The sequence below is a fragment of the Centrocercus urophasianus genome, unplaced genomic scaffold (assembly GCF_019232065.1).
Source record: "Centrocercus urophasianus isolate 14NV4802_14NV808 unplaced genomic scaffold, USGS_Curo_1.0 seq_18, whole genome shotgun sequence".
In the NCBI taxonomy this organism is placed as follows: Eukaryota; Metazoa; Chordata; class Aves; order Galliformes; family Phasianidae; genus Centrocercus; species Centrocercus urophasianus.
Window position 1 is genome coordinate 9,699,914 of NW_024884733.1, and position 20,690 is coordinate 9,720,603.

General features: G+C 37.4%; 1 protein-coding gene across 5 annotated transcripts in view; it reads right to left on the bottom strand.

The window, feature by feature from the left end:
• The window catches only part of NTNG1 (netrin G1), a 150,146-nt gene that overhangs the window by 46,525 nt on the left and 82,931 nt on the right, over positions 1-20,690 (bottom strand). For all 5 annotated transcript variants that reach the window (XM_042819947.1, XM_042819945.1, XM_042819946.1 and 2 more), the window contains exon 4: positions 9,429-9,601. In XM_042819947.1, coding sequence (XP_042675881.1) covers positions 9,429-9,601 — 173 coding nt within the window. The remainder of the gene's footprint in view (positions 1-9,428; positions 9,602-20,690) is intronic.

The following is a 20,690-nucleotide window of genomic DNA, read 5'->3' on the forward strand; positions in this document are numbered from 1 at the left end:
GCTGTTTACTGTAGTTGACAGCACTATTACATCTAAGATTCTGAAAATATATATATATATCTCCTCATTTTCAGAATATTGTATCAATAAATAGTTCCAAGCAATTGCTAGCATTTATCCCGCCCTTTCTAAATGCAAAGTCTTTAGATTTTTCAGTATGAGACTGTGGGGACCACTAAAATGTATTGACAGATGGGTATTTCTGGGACCCATACCAGATCTCAGAACTTCATGAATTTGTTCAGAGCAGTTTTGTATTTGAACTAGCCAGCCATTAGGTTTAGTGCTCTATATAAAAATACAACTCATGCATGTATTATGTAGATCTAGGGAAAAAAATGAACCAAAGGGTAGATGCATTGCTAACTACTTTGGCCAGCTGCTTAAATCAGTTGATGTCTTCTGTTGCATTAACTATACATAGCTATTTTTTTCATCCTTTACCTGATGGTTACCCAAATTAAGTTAAGGAAAAGAAATTTAATTGAGCAAAACAATCTAATGCATTAGGCTTGCCATATTGACTAAGCCTCTCATTGATTTCTTTTCTTGCTTTCATTTCAGTTTCTGAGCTGAGCTAATGCAGGGAAACCATTCCAGAGGCAGGTGAGATTTACCAGAAGAGGTGGGGCTGCTGAGGAGTAAAGCTGCTACATTAGCAATGTGGGATCTCCAGTTGCCTGATGTAGTTCTGAAATGTAGCTTGTGGTTATATCTGCCCTTAATGGTGCTTTTTTTTTCATGTCCAAAACTGTGGACACAATATCTTTTCTGAAATGCCGTTTTCTTTATATTAAATGGTATCGATTATAGTACTATCGCTGGTTTCCAGTGTTAAACTGCAGATCAGTAATTAAATTCTGAATATTTGCATCCTCTCAGTTAAATACAGTTTTCTTTCTGTAAGTTTTATTGACTTCAGTAGAATGTGCTTTACTGCAAAAGTCTTTTTCTCCATTAAACATCTGCTGTACTTCTTTCAAAATCCATCTTGAAGAGTTCTGTCTTACTCAGAGATCGTATGGACTATTCTCTAATGAAGCAAGTTGGAGTGAAGGAATGTTTGCATGATAAATGACTTTCAGTGTAAGTATGGTGGTAGAGTCAAGTAGGAATCGTTACTAAATTCTAGCCTGACAAGGAGAAAACTGAAGTAATTTGGTGTACAGAATGATAACCTGAAAGAAATATGGCAATGCTGGGGCACGTGCCAGAAAATCTGCCCTACTTTCACATCGGATGTGGGAACTGGGACCTGCAGAAGGCCAGGCCCTGCACTTGGGGAGCCCCTGCTGAATGAAACTCTCATTCAGGCATCATTTCCAAACTTCATTTCTGCTGAGATAAACATGTATGTGTATGTATATACTTAAATCACACAGTTAGGTATTAAAAGCTAAATAAGAATATGGTCATAATAGAACATATATTTTTGTTCTAAAAGTTATAAAAAGAACTTAGTTCCCTATGTACTTTTAAATTAGAATAGGTTAATGTAAGAGAACTTCTATCCACATGCCTTAAAAGTCAAAAAGCCAACAATCAATTTTCCATTTTTCCCCAAAGTTTCAATAGAAGTTTGTTTCCTTTTCTTGCAAGTCATTATAGATGTTTTAAATTAGCAGAATTCATTTTCCTTTATACACTGATGGAAACTGCAAGAGTATTAGATAAAGTACAGATCCTGTGTTCTCACACTCACACTTCCACTGTGAAACTGTATTTGTATTTCCTTCAGTATACTCCCCCACCTCAAACCTCTTTTCTCTCCTACACACACACACAAATATCCTTTCCTTTCTGTCCTTAACAGATTGTAGGAAAGGGAGAGGCTTTCCTGCAAGTCTGATCTCCTCTTTTTATTCTATTTCACAAATTCATAGTGATAAATGCTTCCTTGGCAGAGAATAATGAGAATAAAAAACCTGCTTGCCTTTAAGGGCTCTAAATTAAACTTGCAAAGTTGTCTTCAGATTCTATTTGAAAAGCTCTTTCACCCTTTCCATAGTTCTATATTTGTGTGATTTTTGTAATACCAGTTACCCTACGTGTGGTGACTGTGTTGATTGTGTTCTACTTTATGCCCTTTCTGCTAAAGTGAGTGAGAATGGCACTTCTGGGTTTGTCTCGAAAAGAGGTGATTGCATAAGGCCGTGAGACAGGATCTATTAACACTCCTTAAAAACTAAAGTGCATATATAATGGGAAATATGTTCTCAGTAGTGGTGCTCTGGGAAGATCAGGACTTGCATATCGAGGCCAGTTCTGGCACAGCAGAGCTGCATGAGGTGCAGGAGATGCTCCCATCAGCAGCCCTGAAGTGTGCATGCATGCCATGTCGGGGCTGTGGCATGGTGGAGAGGAAGCTGCTGGGAGCTGGGTGGGATGCTGTTGTCCCCTGGCATGGTGGGTGCCCATCAGCCTTGTGGCAAGATAGATCAACCAAGCACAACTCTCTTCTGCTAAATTAAAGAAATCAAGTGACTGTATTTACAAATAATGAGTTGTTAAACCAGAGCAATGTTCTTTCACTTGGAATCACTGGGATGCTTATGCATTGTAATGGGGAGTCTTGTACTGAGGAAAGAACCAGGGTAGCTCCTGCCCCCAAAATGGTGAACACTGCAGAAGTCTCTGATCCTATTTACTATTTTTGACTTGACTTGAGGGTGGCGATTTGATATACTGCATGTTTACTGAAGTGCTTCTAAATATGCACACGTTACATGAGAGAAAAAATCTAGTGCTTTCCTTGCATATGGTGTTCTGCATCTGCCTTGTAATCTTCTTGTTTTCCATTATCAGGAAATGGGTTGTTTTAGCAACTAGATACTGTGTAGCTAACTACTGTGAATGGAGAAAAAAATTCCAGAAATTGGATGCTTGCAAAGAGGCAGGTTTTCGATTTCTTGTGCAGATTGTGTCAGTATGGAATGCATAACAGAAAGGGATGACATCAAGCTTTCAGTGAGAAGGGCAATGCTGCAGTTTGCAGTCTCAGAGCAGGCCATATGCTGTAGCCGCCATGACCATCAGTGTGTTTGCATGCTTCCTGCCAGCAGAGCAGGTAATGCAGTCAGGCTGCGTGTCCTCCTGGGCTCGGAGAGCATTTGGGATGGAGGAATTATTCTGGCAACTCAATTTTGGCTACTGTCTTTCTCATGGGCTTCTCTGCCTTTGCCATCACAAGGCTGGATGTACACCTGCCATATGATGGGGAGTCAGGGATGGGCTCCTGCTGCTTTCAGAGCACTGCATCTTGCTTGCAGCTCACGTGTTCGGGGAGACAGAGGTCACCCAGAATTATCCAGGTGAGGTGAATGCAGCCTAGGGACTGAGAATTTAGACTGCCTGTTATGAAGGTATGAGAAGATACAAGAATAGATAATGCAACGCAATTTTGGACTCCTTAATTGCTGATGGAAGTTGTGTGAGAGCTTTTTTGACAAAAGATGTTTCCTTATAATTGCACTCTACACAACGCTGATTCTTAAAGAGGTGCAAAATATAGAGTTGAATTCCATAGCAAAGAGTCAGAGCAGGCCTGCAGTGTCTGATCTGTTTTCCTGGGATACATGTGATGCAGCAAGACAGCACTCCTCACAGATATTTTTTCCCTTTCTAAATTCTCCAGTGAGGCATGATCACAATATCAGATCATCAGTATCAATTTTAGATGTTCTGAATTCTATAGTAATTTAAAGTTCTGAGAAGCTGGAGGAACCTAGCATCTTGTAATCCCTTCATCAAAAGGAGTGATTATTATGATCACAGAAGTAAACTTTTTGTGCTCTGTCAAATTGTGTTTAGGCAAAGGACCACACACTGTGAAAGACATAATTCTTAGGAAGTTTTGCATGTGTTTTGTTGTGAGAGCCTTAGAACTTCTGCTGCTGTTAAGTTTGCAATTGCTCACTCCGTAAAGATTGAAAAGATTATCAGAATTGTCAAGAAGCAATGTTTTACTTCTTAAGCATGACCCATTCCTCTGCACTGAGATCATGTAGGACAACATCCTTTACTTAATTCATGAAAGTAGGCACTGGAAAGCTCCTGCCTGTTGCTTCAGAGAACAGGACCCTTGAGCAAATGTATCTACAGTGTGACCCTGCCTTGAAAAGACTGTTGACTGCATGATCTTTTCAGGCATAGGGAATCCTGCTACATAGATTCCTCAATAACAAGTCTGCCATCATACAACCTCCTCGTCAATTTCACTTATGCTGGTCCTTCAAGATGGCTTTGTGCCATCAAATATTCATAGAGAAAAATATGAACACAGATGAGAGTAATCAGCACAATACTTTAAGTACCATTACTTTTTGCCAGGACTGTTTCTGTGGCAGCTGTGCTGCAGTGATGCCTCATAAGTCTTTTCCTGCTCAGGGAGGATTAGCGCTGTGCTGCTGAGACAGAGGCTATTCTGTCAGACGGGAACTTGCTGCAGAAGAAATTCTGTTAACTGATTGAGACTATCTGCCTAACTTCTCACCGAAAAAATCCACCACTGAAAAATCCACCAGTGTTCTTTGTGTCCTGATCAATGCTTTGTTTCATGTCGAACTATGAATTAGCAAAGTCGGGTAGAAGCTGGGAGGCATTTTTTAGCTGAGTGTCAAGCATTTCTGGTACAGGTTATTGGCTGTGGAGGACTGACAAAAAAGCAAGCAGGCTTTGATGGATGGGAGCCCAGCACAGACTCGGACAGCTCTGTTTGATAGAGCAAAGAACATAAGTGCCAGAGATGATCTAAACAACAGAAGGAAGAAAAGGGCTTGTGCTGTCAGACACGTATGACTGCTGAGAGAAAAGCTATCTTGTAATACCAAGTACTGAGAAATTCAATAAGTTCACTTTGAGTGCCAAAACATATTGCAGTACAAACTATTTGTAGAATGTGGCAGCACAAGGGAATAAATGTAATCACAAAATAGTCAATAAGATAGAGTGAAAATATAAAACAAATGCTATGCAGTAGTACCAGTATACAGTGAAGAATTTGATGTTTTTCACAAAAGCAGGCAAAAATGCTTTGCATTCTCCTAAAAAAAAAAAAAAATTACTTTCAATAAAAATGAGAAGGATACAGATATCAGCTTTATATCAAGATTTAGATTATGAGTGGGATATAGCCTAGAATGCTCTTGTATTTCATGAGCTGTAACTTGAATAGGTATGAACAAGCCTCACTGGCTACCAAAATGGCAGAATCAGTGAAAACTACATCAATTCCTGTTTGGAAAGATTTTGAAACAGTCCTCAGGCTTCTTGTTGAATCTAAGCAAGTTCCCCGGTATCAGAGAATGTCTGGAAAAATCTTTATTTTGTGGGAAAAAAAAATAAAATCATTTATAGAATTACATTAATTACATTACTGCATCTTATTTAAGCACTCATACAAAACAAAAGTGCTTCAAATCCATTCTAAATGAAAAATATTTTGTCTTAGATGAAGAAGGTAGAATCTGAAAATTGGAAGGAGGAGAAGAATCAAAGGACACTGCTGTAATGAAGGACTAATTATTGTACCCCTGGGGAATATAATTACCATATCAAGGAAGGTGTAAAGCCAAGCTAGATAAGTAAGTTAATTCTACCAATATGTTCCCCAAAATGTTCACAGAATGTATGGTTAACTAAGAAGACTATGGCCCTAGAACTACATTTACTGATCACCTGATGGAGATGGTGAAACAAACTCAACAGAGCAAATGAAATTACTCTGGTCCTGCAGAAAGACTACAGAATAATGCAAAAATTCATATGCTAAAACTCATGCTGGATTAAATCAGGAAGTGACAATGAAATGAAGCTTTTACATACCATGAATAATTGCTGCTTGTAGCAAGTAATCAGAAAACGCACAAGAAAAGAAGCTTATTTAGATCTTAGTAGTGCATAGGACCTGATTCAAGAAGCAGTTATCAGAGAACCACTTCTGGAATGAAAGCCAACATACTTGTTGAGAGGAATAAGGAGAAAAAAATCCACTGCAGAAACTTTCAGAGAGAGCAGATAAAAATGAGGAATCTAGTGAAAAAGAAACCAAAAAAAAACCAACTGAACAAATATAATGCAGACAACAGAGAGATGTAAAAATCTGAGAGACTAAGAATAATTGCATACAACCAATCAAAAGAAAGTAAATTCTAAAAGTGAACTTCACTAAAAACATAACAAACCTACCCAAATGGCAAAATAAAGAAGTCTTTAGAAAGATTCTCTTCACAAGTGTGTTAGATTAATAGAGAAAGATTGGAAAAAAGCATAAAAATCTGTCAAGCTAAATAAAAATGACAGTACTTGGAGAATCAACTTGCTACAGACTTAAATTTAATGCATATTTATTTTCCTTTTTAAATAAACACACCATAAGCAGAAGGCTTCACAAAGAGATGATTGGGTAGATAGAGAATGCTAAATACTAAATACTAAATTAATTGTTTGCACTGATACTCACAACAAAGGTTATAGAGATTCTCACAAACTGAGGAATTTATAAAAGTCTGCCATGACCAGAAGTTGTTTTAGAAGATAAAAGTAATATCAAGCAATAAGAATTGCCATATGGTTGTATTCACTGGAAAAGTGTTTTAAAGGAACTCAAATATGACATTTCTGAACGAACAACTGTAACATATAACCTGTCACTTATGTCAGCCTTGATGCCAGAAGAAATGCTGTCAGTGTGACACCAGTTCTTCTTAAAAAGGACTTAAGGGCTGATCCATGTAATAATAAAATACAAAGCAGACGCGTTTTTATGCCGCTGTAAAAGATCCATGTTATGCTCATGTCTAGAATATGATGTGAAGCTTAAGCCTCACAAAATCAAAAAAATGTCACCACAGAGCCAGGAGAGAACAGGAATGGCACATGTAAATGATTTGGCATTGCTTTTATATACTACAAGATTAAATAGATTAGGATTCTTTATTTGGGAAACAGATTGGAGAAGTGGACACACCAAGTCTATGAAATAATAAATGGGATAACAAATAAATATGGCTGCGTTATTCCATTTTTTCCTAAGGGGGTAAAGACTTAAACAAATAAAAACACAAAAAGCATACAAAAGGAAATTATTTTCATTCATTATGTCTTTAAAATGCAAAGTGTGTTGCTGTAAGGAGCCACTGAGAAGGAATTTATGGCAGCTGTGTCTCTCTTTTCTGAATCTAGAACCACTGTAGGAGACTCCAGTGCAGAAAGCCTCCTTATTGCTCAAGATTGGAAAGGCCAACACAAAATCCTTCTATGTTCACCTTCGTCATTCAGTTTTCTATAAACTGCTTCTGGTGAGCGCTGCTGAAATCAGGATTTGAGGTTTGGTGAAACACTGGTCAGACCAAATAAGGTTACATTTTCACAGTGCATTAGTACTGCTACTACTACTACTAATAAATAGAAAATTCTTTCTTTTATTTGCAACAGTTTTTGATTTTGGTGGAGTAGTATATCTGATGCAACTCAGTGTTTAAACTTGTCTCATCAAGCATCAGCAACCTTTCACTGTGTGCTAGTTCCACTGTTTCTGTTGGTATATGTTCAATTCATTTTAAATGATGTCAGTAACATAACAAACTGCATGTGGTAAGATCCTCATTTTTAATTTCAGATGTATTTTGCCCTAGTGCAGATGATTATTGGGGTAATGATATATGCATGTGTATATATATATATATATGTATGTATGTTTCCATATATGCATATGGTATGTATATGTGCCTATGCACATATACAAATACATACATAAATAACATCAAGCTGGTAAATCTCACCGTTTTTCTCCAAACAAAACTTTAAAGTTCTAATTCTGAGAGCAATGCTCCCTTTTTATAACTTGGAAAAAGTGAATTCTCTTACAGAATGTTTTTCACTTGCTTTTTGAAGGTTCCTTTTTTCTGCTCAGTAGGAATTTTATCATAATTTCATACCCCCACACTTCACGGTTTGTTACTTGGGCTATTACTCTCACATTTAACTTGATAAGGTCCTGCTTCCTGTGATACTCATTTTTGAGTCTTGATTCCTCACAGCTGCTGCTTTGAAGTCTTAGATAACATTCTGAGCACTGCACATTTCTCCTGATTTTAAACTTCTATTCAATGAATTACATAGCTTTGTTTCTCTTACATAACTTTTCAGTAAATTGTTATATTCTAATATTCTAGAAATAAATGTTTTGCTTTTAATCAGAGTAAAACTCTGGACTTTTTTCTTCAAAGAAGCTATAAGTTCTGTCAAAAGGTTTGGTGATTTATTCTCATCTTCTTTAATCCTTTCTTCAAAGGAATGTAAGTCTGTTACTCAGAAGGAATTTGAATCATTGTGTATTTCATACATGCATGAAAAAAAGAAATGATGCTGTGCAACCTCTCTTTCAGCACTATGTTCTGTTTGACCTAATCCTGACCAGGACCAGGAAGAGTAGCTGCAAGTAACTTCCTTTGGATGATATTCATACGTTTTGGAATGGTATATGTGAAATAGTGAGCATGCAAGTTGTTGAACGTGTATTAGTTTGAAATGGGCAGAGATAAAAATGTAGTTTTTGCTCTCACTTTTCCTCTCAGAGATCAGCGAGATTGAACGTGAGTCTGGATTACAGGTCCACATCAGATACAAAATTCATTTATCAGCCTTCAGATACAGTTAATAGAAAGACTTTTTAAAATTTTCTTGAATGGATGAAAAATCAGTAATGATCTCATCTGACAAGTTGTACTGCGGTTGTTTTGAGTCCAGAGGCAATAAAAATGTATCAGTGGAAAGCTGAGAGAGCCTTAGCTGGAGCACTGCAGCAGACATTCCCACTGGTTTCCCTCCCCTTAATGCGCTTTTTCATGTGAAGGGTGCTATTCTTTTTTGGTTCCTTAATCTTTTCTGTGCAATAGCAAAGAATATGTCCATGGATACAAGCATAACAACTGTTTACATGGGTTGACAGTGATAGGACAAAGGGAAATGGTTTTAAACTAAGACAGGGAAGGTTTAAGTTAGATATTAAGAGGAAGTTTTTCACTCAGAGAGTGGTGACGCACTGGAACAGGTTGCCCAAGGAGGTTGTGGATGCCCCATCTCTGAATGCATTCAAGGCCAGGCTGCATGTGGCTGTGGGCAGACTGGTTTAGCGGTTGGTGACCCTGCCCGTGGCAGGGTGGTTGAAACAGGATGATCCTTGAGGTCCTTCTCAGCCCAGGCCATTCTATGATTCTATGCAGTTCTCATGCAGAATATTTACAAGCATGTAGAATACGGATAATGACATGATGCATACCTACAATTAATGTGCTTTAAGCCATGTTAAATTACGTGCAGTCAATCATAAAAAAGGACAAACTTTTCCCAGAATTAATCCTCCTTCATAATTGTGATATGGGCAGAATTCTAATAATGAAATAATCTTATTTTGCAGAATTACTTACAGATATTAGCAGTGCCCTTAGGTATAGGCAGATAAGAACCAGGGCTCCATGGTCGGCCCTGGTAATTCTTCTTGCATTTTCCACAGTCTGGGCCAGTTGTGTTATGCTCACATTCACATAGTAGTCTTTTGTTTTCTTCTTTACAGCCAGTAGCGTGAAGGTTGCACTTACACCTATTTTTAAAAAGCAAAAATAAAAGAAGTAGGATATTATTTACACTGTGTTTATTTTTGGCTTATATTTTTTTTGTAAAGAACACCCTATGGAAATTTTCTTTCTCAGTGTGTTGTGACTGTGTTTTAGCAAGTATCACAAGATATTGCTCAAAGAGCATGTTATATTATCATCAACCCACACAGATCTAATAAGATAAACAGTGCTAATTTCACCAAGGTCCAAGACGCTGAATCTTTTCTGATTTCCACTAACATAACTCCACTAATCAACTAAATTAATTGTAATTTTCATACAGCTAGGTCTACAATCTTGCAAAAATTCAAGAGTTGCTTGCTACACAAAGAGACAAAATAAGTTGTTTGTATCCTTAGAGAGTCTGTCCCAAATTAAAATCTGAATAGGCCATGGACATCTGAGAAAGCAGATTTCACTTAAATATCCTCTACAACAGCCTACTTTGGGAGAAAGGAACCTTGAAAAATGTAAGTTCAGTTCAGTGATGTTTTGCCATTCTTGTCCAGCAAGTGCTATCTTGCTCAGTAAGCAATTTTTTTCCCCTGCTTTAATTTAATATAATTATAGTAGATGAAGGTCACAGGAAATATTGTTTCCTGAGTTTAATTTAGGAAATAGCACCTAAACAAACTTTGAGAACAAAAATCATTACATAAATCAGATTCAGCATCTGCTACCTGAACAATTGTATTTCCCTTAATTCCTCTCTCTGCCTGAAACTAGGATTCTTACAGAATGGGAAAAGTAATTTCATAAACAGTAAAATATTTTTACTTTTTTTCCATCTCTTTCCCCAAAATGTTGGAAATGGCTAAAATCTGTTTCTGTTTGGAGCTGGAGAGAAAACTAGTATTTAATGACTCTAGTTGTTTGTTTTCATAATGATTGTATGTCTAGAGATTTAAAGGGTTGTCCTGTGAGTATTTGTCACCTGTTCCATACACTGGCCAATAATTAGAGCAAAACAACACATGGAATGACCAACCGCAAATTAACAGCTGTCAAGCTGACTTCCATTTGGAAGGAATATGACCTGAAGCAACTGGCCACATACATATATATCCCCAGGGTAAAACAAACTTGCAGTTGTCATAAGTGGCTGCTGGAGAGAATCCACAAGAATTTATAATGCAGAAGATGGTGCAGCATCCTTTTCGGTGATAGAAATGAGGCAGATGAAATTGTTGATATTTAAGCAACACTTACTCTAAAGAAAAGCACGACTGGTACTGTTTAAATAGAAATTAGCAAAATATATCGAACATGCCAGACAAAAGAAGGTGAACTTCATTTTTATATGATTTCTGTAATATTGATGCTTAAAGACTATACCAATTGTAAGGTAAATTTTCAAAGACTGGACACTGCAGAGTGAAAGATACCTGTCTGGATGTCAGTGGATGAGATATGGCCAGTCATGCAGAGCTCAAGTTTTGGTAAATAGAACTGCTATTAAGAAAAGTGATGAGTTGTTTTACTGCCCACTGGACTATGAAAATGGGAGATACACAATGACAGCATGCACAGGAAGGGGTCAAGGGAGAAAAAAGTAGGAGAGGCTGTGTAGCACTAAAGACAGGAACTGATTGGCTTTTCTTCAGGTGGAGATTTCTGCTTTATTGTAGGAATTCATCCCTGTTAGAAACAGCAAACTGATCTAGGCAGAAGAAAAAGTCATCTGATACTGAGAGAAGTGGTAATTCTTATGGATCTGAAGACTGCTGCGTGCTGATAAGGAGAAAACAAGTGTAGATGCATCTGCTAATTGGTGCCAATGTACATGGCTCTTCTACAAGCACCAGAAAGCAAACAGTGGTTGCGTCAGAAAATCTTGCAAGAAAAAGTCTGTATATAACAGATGCTGTAATTCTACTTTGTTCCTAAGGAGCTGGTCTGGCCCATCTTCAATCTTGCTTGCATAACTGTAAGTCTTGAGTAGACTCTGGTCTCCTCCATCTCTCTCTGCTTCTATCCAGTCCTGTTCCAACTCTCTTTATGCATATGTTTTGTTGGTATGTATATATGGGTGTATATATTCATATGCAAACAGTTCCTACAAATTCTCATGCCTGCTGACTTCCTTTCATGTTCCACATTCCCTAATGTCTTTGTAAGCTGCCTTCTCCCTTCTGCCTTCGTATTCCTTATTTCTCAGACAAGCTCGTGGAAACAGGTGGGAACTCTGAACTTTAAAAACCAGCTTAAGTGAGAATTAAAAAAAAAAAATTAAAAAATCAGCCCTTGTTATAGGCATTCAGAATACGTATAAAAAAGCCAAACAGTATTGTCATCTTAGCCACTTACCTTGCTAAACTTGCTAAATGGCTCTTCCTGTCTTTGTTCAATTAATGCCTCTCCGCAAATTTATTTATTTGTGTGTGTTTATATGTGTGAAAGCTTTTCTAGCTGGATCATCCAGGAAGCTGTATTCTGCCTTCAAAGAAAATTCCAATCAATGGAATTATAAGAGAAAGGAATGCAAACTGTCTACTCCTCTCTCCCACCAAAAACAAAAAAATACCCCCAAAAAAGTCCATCACCACCACAAAAAAACAAAATGAAACAAAACATGAACAACAGTGACAATTAAGGTATTACTTTACAAGAGCATGATTTAAAGTGAATGAAATAAAACAAAGTAAATTAATTATTGAAAAAATGAAGGACTGATAGGAAACTGTTGTAAGCAGAGAACAGATAGTCAAAATCTAACATCAAGAGATGAGCACTAGAAGTGCTGACAGTGTTACAGAATCCTAAAAAACCATCCTCAGAATAATTCAAACTTAGCTGCGTACAATTTCAAAGAGAGTAAGGAGCAAAATGTAGTCACTGCGATTTTCTAAAGGACTACTTAAAGACAAATTGTAAAAATACATTTTCTTAAAAGTGTCAAAGGTGATGTTAATGAGAGCCAGTTCATTGTGTAGAAAAATAAATATTTCAAAAAACCCCAGACCATGTGTGGCAAAAGCCGTTATCCTTAGCACTTCAGAATACTGGCAGTATAAAAGTTAGTTTGGGTTTGTGATCATTAGTGTTATACAAGTGCAAAATGCCCTGCAGATTAAAGAAATATGAAGAAATTGAATATTGAAGATATTGTATCACTAACTACATATAACAAGTAAAGGAGCATAAGCACAAACAAAGCGATTCTGAGGACTGACCCACAGGCTCTGATTCTCAACTCACTTGCACTAATTTTTGCTGATGTCACTTCACACACCTCAGAGATTAATCATGAACTTCTATAGCACGTTCAGCTGAATTCTGAATGAGGGTCAAGTGCAGGCAGCGCTAAAACTGAAAAAGACCAATAACAACTGCGGAAAGCAAACAGGGTGTACTTTTGGAAGGTATTATGGGAATAACATGCTAATATCAAATTCTGTGCTGTATATGGAGAGATGTTATATATGTCTATTTACTTATTTTTGGGAAGGCTGTACTAGGAAATGGGCTATCTGTCCCAGGGACCTCATCAGAGGTGTGTATGGACAAATCACAGGGAGCTGCTGTGCAGAAGGAGAGAAATGCCCTTTGTGCCTGAGGGACAGACTTCCAGAGTGGATGAAAGTGGTAAATATACATAGAGGGGCAGGGTATAGAGGGACTAGAGTATAATAAAAAAACCCTGCTTTTATTTGAGGGATAGGCAGTAAGGGAAATGGGAAGTTTTAAGTTATTGAGAAGAGATCATTTATGTAAAAGTAACATCCAGATAGACTGTGAGGAAGAAGAACCTTATGATGAGACATATTGGGTTGTAAGTCCACAACAAAGCAGAGCCTGGAGTTCAGCTATTTCAGGTAAGTGAATCAGAACAGTACCACTGATCTGGCAGGAAAACTGGACTCCCACCAGATCGTAGGAAGGGATGAGGACATCATTGGCCATGGAAGACACATTACCCAAGTTCAGAGACCCTCATCTATATTCTCCTCTTTTTTTTTTTTTTTTTTTTTCTTTTTTCTTCCAAAGAAGCAGCTTACTTTTCTTTTTTCACTTCAGAGGCAAGAAAATATTTTATTACCTTATATGGCAAGGTAACAACTATGATAATAAATTACTACTGAAAATTCTAGGTATCACTAGCTATTTTTTTAAACCTTTCTTTGAAAGGCAGTTCTTACTTGTTACTGCTTTGAATTTAAGTAGTAACAAAAGACTTAATTAGTTTTGAATACAAAGCATATTAAACCCAAAATTTCATATAACCCTTGCAGTTGCTTCTGTTGGATGAGTTGCCTACGTGTATAGGAATGGATAAGTTATGAAAACCTAAAACTCTGCATCCAAACTATGTGTACTGAACAAGTGCCAGATGACAGCGTTTTATGCCTACGTAGTTTCTTGAAATCCAGAAAAAAAGTTAAGTGCTTCAAAAGGTATGATGTACACACACCCAGAAATGTAATGACTGGGTATTAGTGGGTGGGTAGCAGATGCTTGAATGTGTTCTGGTAAAGGATGATTGAGGGAGCTATTTTGAGTAGAGTAGCTTTGAGAATACAGGTTAAGGTGTGGCAAATGTAAGAGGATGCATGTAGCAGCCTTTGCACCACACTGGCAAACTGTATAGGGGGAAAAAAATAGAAAAAAAAAGTGTTACTGTGAGATACAATACATGCTCATTACAAATAATCATAGAGTCATAGAATGGCCTGGGTTGAAAAGGACCACAGTGATCATCTGGTTCCAACCCCCTGCTACGTGCAGGATCGCCAACCACTAGACCAGGCTGCCCAGAGCCACATCCAGCCTGGCTTTGAATGCATGATATTGCTTATTGATGAGCTTGTGAATTTGAACACCAAGTCTGCACTACATTTGCCTCCATTTGGAAATTTCTCTCCCAATGTTTCTGTGGTCAGGGGTTTCGCATCTTTCAGTTCAACCTGCAGGGACATTTCCTGCTTGGCAGCCTGCTTACAGCACACACAACATATTTCCCTCCAATGTGCAAATCCAATTCTGAATTGCTGGAGATTTATATGGCTGTCCAATGCTATAAACCCTAATTGTGTAGGAGAACAAATTTGTTTTTCTGACCACCCATCTTTGACAGACTCATTATTTTGTCATAGAGCAATTTAGGTGATATTTTTGGCCGTTATATAAGGTGTAGGAAGCATTCTGGCGTGTTCAAGGAACAGTTCTGTTTTAGTGGGAGAAGGAGCCCTGGGTGCTGCGTTCCTCACAGATTCTATTTACATATAGACAAGTGACATTAAAATGCTGTAAATATCACTAAAGTAATTGCTAATAGCATGCTGATTCACTTGCATGTGAGTGCCAACCAACAGACTGGGGTCACCTGAGGGTATTGTTGAAGGGATCATTCATGAGAAAGAAAGACAAGAGATGCTCTTTGATACATTTTTTACAGCTAGCCATATGTTCCTCACTTAGATACATTTTTGGATCATTCTAGGTCATAGCTGAAGTTTATAAAATGATCTTAAAACAAACTTGCAAGCCCTCTGCGTGGACCCATCATTTCCACATGCTGTAGCTCTGCACCCACAGGAGAGCTTGCCCAAGATTTGCTTGTCATAGTGCTGCCCACGCAACGTAGTGCACGCACAACGTGAAGTGCTATCCTTACACAGTTTCAGTGCTGGGAGACATTGCTTGCACTGGGCATTTGGAAACACTATTAGCAATGAAGTAACTTTGTCATCTCCCCAGTGCCGCCAACTGCTCCCAGCACCTTATCACAGCGGTCCAAAAGGACCTGGCTGAAGTAGATGTGATACCAGAGCTGTTAACATTGCTGTCTATGTCATCCCTCTCAAGGTTACTAATGACCTTGAGGTGGCTTCACCAAGAGATTCAGTTTCCTAACATAATGTAGATGAAGATGGAATGTCCCTGTCGTAAATACACTTTAAATGATACCTCAGCCATGAAAGAGAAGAAGATCAAGAAAGTAGAAAGTGGAAGTTAAAATTGAAACATCTTTAAAACGTATCATGAAATACTAGAGATAAAAACAGCATTTTATCTGAACTATTTTGTGTGTGTGTGATTTACATTTAGGCTGTTTTTACTTTATGTTTTCCTTGTCATTTCATGAGACAAACTTGTCAAAACATGTAAAATCGTACAGATAAGTGCCAAAATTCTTGTACTGTTGAATGTACAACGTAAGCAACAGGAAAAAAAGACAAGTCCCTTTAAATGTCTTGTAATAAGTAGAACATGTTTTCCTAGAGGCTCAGCCTCAGAAAAGTAATGTATCTATTGAATGTTTTTATTAATTACATCATAGAATTTTTCCATGCTGTGTCAAAGAATAAAAAATAAAGCATGCCAGCCCTTATCCTAACTTCCAAAGCTTAACAGAAGTCTTCACAGCTTTACTACTGAAGCAGATTTTGCAGTGATGAAAACAAGGATAAAGGGGACTATTGTGAAGAAATACAATGATTGCTGGCCAATTTATTTCTGTGAGGATGGAGAAACAGACAGAGAGAACACACATAAAAGAGGTAACAGATAATTACTGCAATCTAGGCTACCAGTTCTCCCTGCAGGGACCAGCCGTCTGAGGAAGTTCTGAGCTAAAAGGGTTGAAACAAGTAAGGACAGTTGGCAATCAGAAAATGGCCTGGGTGGTTGGCTGCAAATATGTCTACTGAACAAATGTTCTGGCTCATGCAAAGCAGAAAAGTCAATTCTGATTTTTATTCTGTATTTTTTTTGAGCTATATGAATACATCAAGTCCACATTGCTGAAAAGAAGCCCCAAAAAAGAACGACTTTTTTTTTTTTTTTTTTTTTTCTGGAAGTTATGAATAAAATCCCTGTAGTCTGCTGCTAAAATGTATCTGTTGTAGTGAGAGTAATGAAATGCATATCCCTTCTTTCATTTGTTTATTTTAGGAGGTGCTTTTAGTCAAAAGACTTTTTCCATGTCCCTTTCCCTGATTTTTTTCTAATACTTCATAATCTTCCGCTGCAAATAAGATTCCTTTGTGGAATGGGGCAACAGCAATATTAATGAATAAAAAAATTCAGTGATAACAAAAATAACTTTGTATAGGTATATATACTATTCTTTCATTTGCAAAGCAAGGACTAATGTTGGATCAGGTTTTTAAGCTGCTTAAATCTGTAAGTAGCTTTGTGACTGGAAAAGAAGTTTAACCTGTGCTCAGTAATCCTACGGCACCTTAGTACTTTAGAATCTAGAGATATATAGAAGCCTCTTCAACTTTATTCTTTGCTATTTTCATTGCTAAATTTGGGAGGAAATTGAATTAGATTCCCACAGGCAGTATGGAAAATTGAGGAAAATAGCTTCTTATTCTTCCTCAGATGAGTTTAATATATCTAGTGGGGAACAGCAAAACCCAGACTCAGAAAGCATGTTTGCCTTGCTTTCTCAGTGGCCTACTTCCAAGCACTTTGAGAGCTTGAAATTTAAAAAAAAAAAAACAACAAAGTCCAAAAGAACAGCATAGGAGAGAGGATTTTCTAAGGCTCATACAAAAAATAAAACACACAGGACCTGCAGTTGCCCACTGTTTCCACTTAGCCAGTAAGAGCATGCAAATGCTACATTTAACTATTAATGTATTTATTGTGTTCATACCCTAGCGAGCGTTTGTGTAAGTTCTGATTATTTAAATGGGAACAACCATGCTCAATGCCAGTCAATAGGAACCAGAACTACACGCTCACTACGGATTGATCCCCACTTCAGCATGTAACAGAGGATGCTGTCTGGGAGATGCATCCTGATCGCCTGAGGAAGCTGCAGTGGGACAGCTGCTGGCTCTGCCCTACAGCCCCGGACCCTGGCTCCTACCTTTCTGAAGGGGTACTGCAGAGTCAGCCCAGGGGTCTCCTCCTGTGTGTGTGAATTCTCCAGCTGCTTTCGATAATCTTAAAATCAAAGACGGCATATTTTCTTCTATCATTACAAAAATAGTTGCCAAGGAGCTAGTCCTCTAACCTCAAAATCCTGGGATTTTCACTACTAGAAAAAAAGGCCTGCTGCCAAAACGTGAGTCAACTGACTGGCTTTGGTACAATCTTCCTATCTCAGATAGCATACAACACGGGGATTTTATTTAGGGTCATGATGAGTACACAAGATGGAATCTACAGAAATGTTAGTTGCGTTTACTAAAAAGAATATTTTCATTTCTTTCATAGACCATTTACTTAGTCTGGTATGATTGGCTAAAGGAGCATGTTGGCTTTCAAAAAATATTTGAGATTTATGTTTGACAGAGTCGTATAATTTCACACAGCATTCTTTGGTGCCATCAGTTTTTGGAGTGCGCTATCATTGTAAATCAAAGTGATCTTGCAGAAAAACAAAATTGCTGTGAAACAAAATCAGAATTGGTATTTCTATATGACTACGAATAGCAGATTATACTATCAAGTGCATTTTTAATTTATAGATTTGAAAAGGTGTACCTTATGCACAGACCTGAAGTGCACACAATAGAAGCCTCTAGTGTCATACTGAATAGTAACTTCTAAGCATCAAAAATGTGATTTTCTATGGAGTAAAGAGCTCATATTACATTTTAATGCACTATTATGTTGAACTGATCTTACATAGCAGTGAAGTTTGCAATGAAAATCTTGCCTTTGTCATTTGCTTTTTCCCTAGAGTATTTTTATTTTATAAATAAGATAGTTATTTGGCAATATACTGCCATTTTCTTTTATTTCTCTGCTGTCAGAGGTTTATGTCTGGCATTACATTCAGCATACAAAGTACTGGCCTCAGAGTCCTTTTTTCTTCTTTCATGAAAGCACAGTCCAATAGATTTTGCTTTATATGATGTTATCATGGGAAAAAAAAAAAAGTGCTGCTTCAGCAGCCAACCAGTTCAATTATTAAGCTAACATAAAAAATAAACAGCAAATTACAAAGATTCAAAGGCTGGAGCCTTCTTCTTCTATGATGGTAAAACACTCACTGAAAAGATTTTTTTAAGGATTTCACAGTTAGTTTTCATCTACATCAAAAAACTCTTTATACTGATAAAAAAAAGTAGCCAAAACAGTCCTCTCCATGCTCATCACTATATTCTCCTCGTAGAGAGAAGCTGTAGACTAGAGAAGGAATTCTTATTGTATTTAACCTCACGTCACCAAATAAATTGTAAATGTTTCTGAAATGCATTAGCTTGCTAGATGTCATCCTTCAAAATGAAAAGAGGCAATTGAAAACTAACTAAAAATATTTACAGGCTACGTCAACAACACTCAGAACTCAAACATAAAGGTGACAATAATCTATTAAATGTCTTGAAAACACTTAAGCAGTTAAGCACGTGAAATTTCTGATTCTAGATGAAAATCATAAAGATGAATAGATCAAAAATGTTCCATTGCTTCAGTTTTATAAGTTCATGGTATAAAAATAATCCAACGATGCTTGCACCCAAAAGAAAAGAACAGTTAATTCCGAGTTATTTCAGCCTATCATCTAGAAATATCTATGTCTGACATAGATACCTAGATACACCTAGCCAAGTGGAATGGCTGAATATTTTTTCTAATTCACATTTCACATTCCCTTGTAATCAGCTGCATAAAAAAGATTTTAAGTTTCAGAAAGCAGTTCAGTTCAGGAAAGGAAGGGAGATATTATTTAATATATTCCTACCTAATACCTTACTAAAGCTGAGAACCCATAAATGTGTTTGAGGATCTTCTTGATGTGAACACAGTACGAATATTTGCCATCAGTAGGATACCAGCAGTGATATCCCTATGTCTCTTTCTGAGTCTGTATAAAGCCAGTCACTGAAGTATCTGAGTGTTAAAGCTGAAACAAATCTGCATGAAAAAGAGAGCTGTTGTTAGCTGCTATAGAGAACTAACTTCATTCACCTTTCCAAATGCTCAGGTTTTTTTCCTTTTCTTCAGAGATGTTAGTTTTCGTGGAAATGTGTCAATAGAGCAGCTAGAAGATCTGCAAGAGTTTGCCAGCAGCGTGTTCCACAAGTAATTTTACCCACGAACACAGATCCTAAGCCGATGTAATGAAATTATGTGCATGTTGTCTGAAATGTGGCCTAATTTGTTTTTACTTTTCACTTACATTATTCTAGACTCACTGTGTTTTTAGAATTGAGTACACAATAATGGCAATTGAGAGTGTGGAATAAAAAGTGGGAGTCAATAGAAGACAAGAAGTCCAGGTGTGATCTCCTTTTAGGGCCATGACTGTTGAAAAGGTAGGATTTTGGTATTTTATGGATTTTTTTCTTTGCATCTATTTTGCTGTAACATTTAATTGCGGAAAGAGGAAGATTTTATTATCTACCTGAGGAAGCCAAAGCTGAGGACAGTCATGTCTTTCTGGGAGAGGAAGCAAAATCTCTCACTAAGATGAACATTAATAACGACAATTTCTTCTAGTGCTGCCAGCTGAGCAACCATTGATCCACTGGCAGCAGCAACAATTCTAGTGATTTTTTTGGTAATATCTTGCTTGCCAGTACCATGCTGCTGTTGGCCCAATGGTGCAAAAATGTCAAGGAACACAACCTCCCGGCAGAATTTGAGCGCTATGCTGTAAGAACTCATTCTGTTATTCTATATTGTGTTACACAAACAGGCCTGTACCATAACCTTCTAGACAGTCATAAATATGATGGAAAAACCTCAGACGAAAGGTATAGCAATGCAGCACTACAAAGTTTTGTAGAGAAACTCAGCAAAAGTTAGAGAGTCTTTAGGAGTCACTGTTTCTCCTATTTTCCCTTTCATTTTGATACAAATCTGTACATTAAATTTGAAGGTACTAAACTGCATTGCATATCACTGCTTTATACTTCATTGATAGACTTTTTTTTTTGTTTTAATCTAATTAACATTGGTCTTACATTTGCTTAGCAGCAATTCCAAGAAAGCTGCTTTAGGTTGCTAGCAATTGCACCAAGCTTCCTGTCTTTATTTGGAAGTAGGATTTCACAGGATCAGCTGCCAGCTGGTACCCTGAAGGGTTTTTTTTTCCCATTGCATTGCTGAAAAGGAACAATTTGTTGTGTGGGAGGTCTAAAATTGTGGACATCAAATTACTGTCCA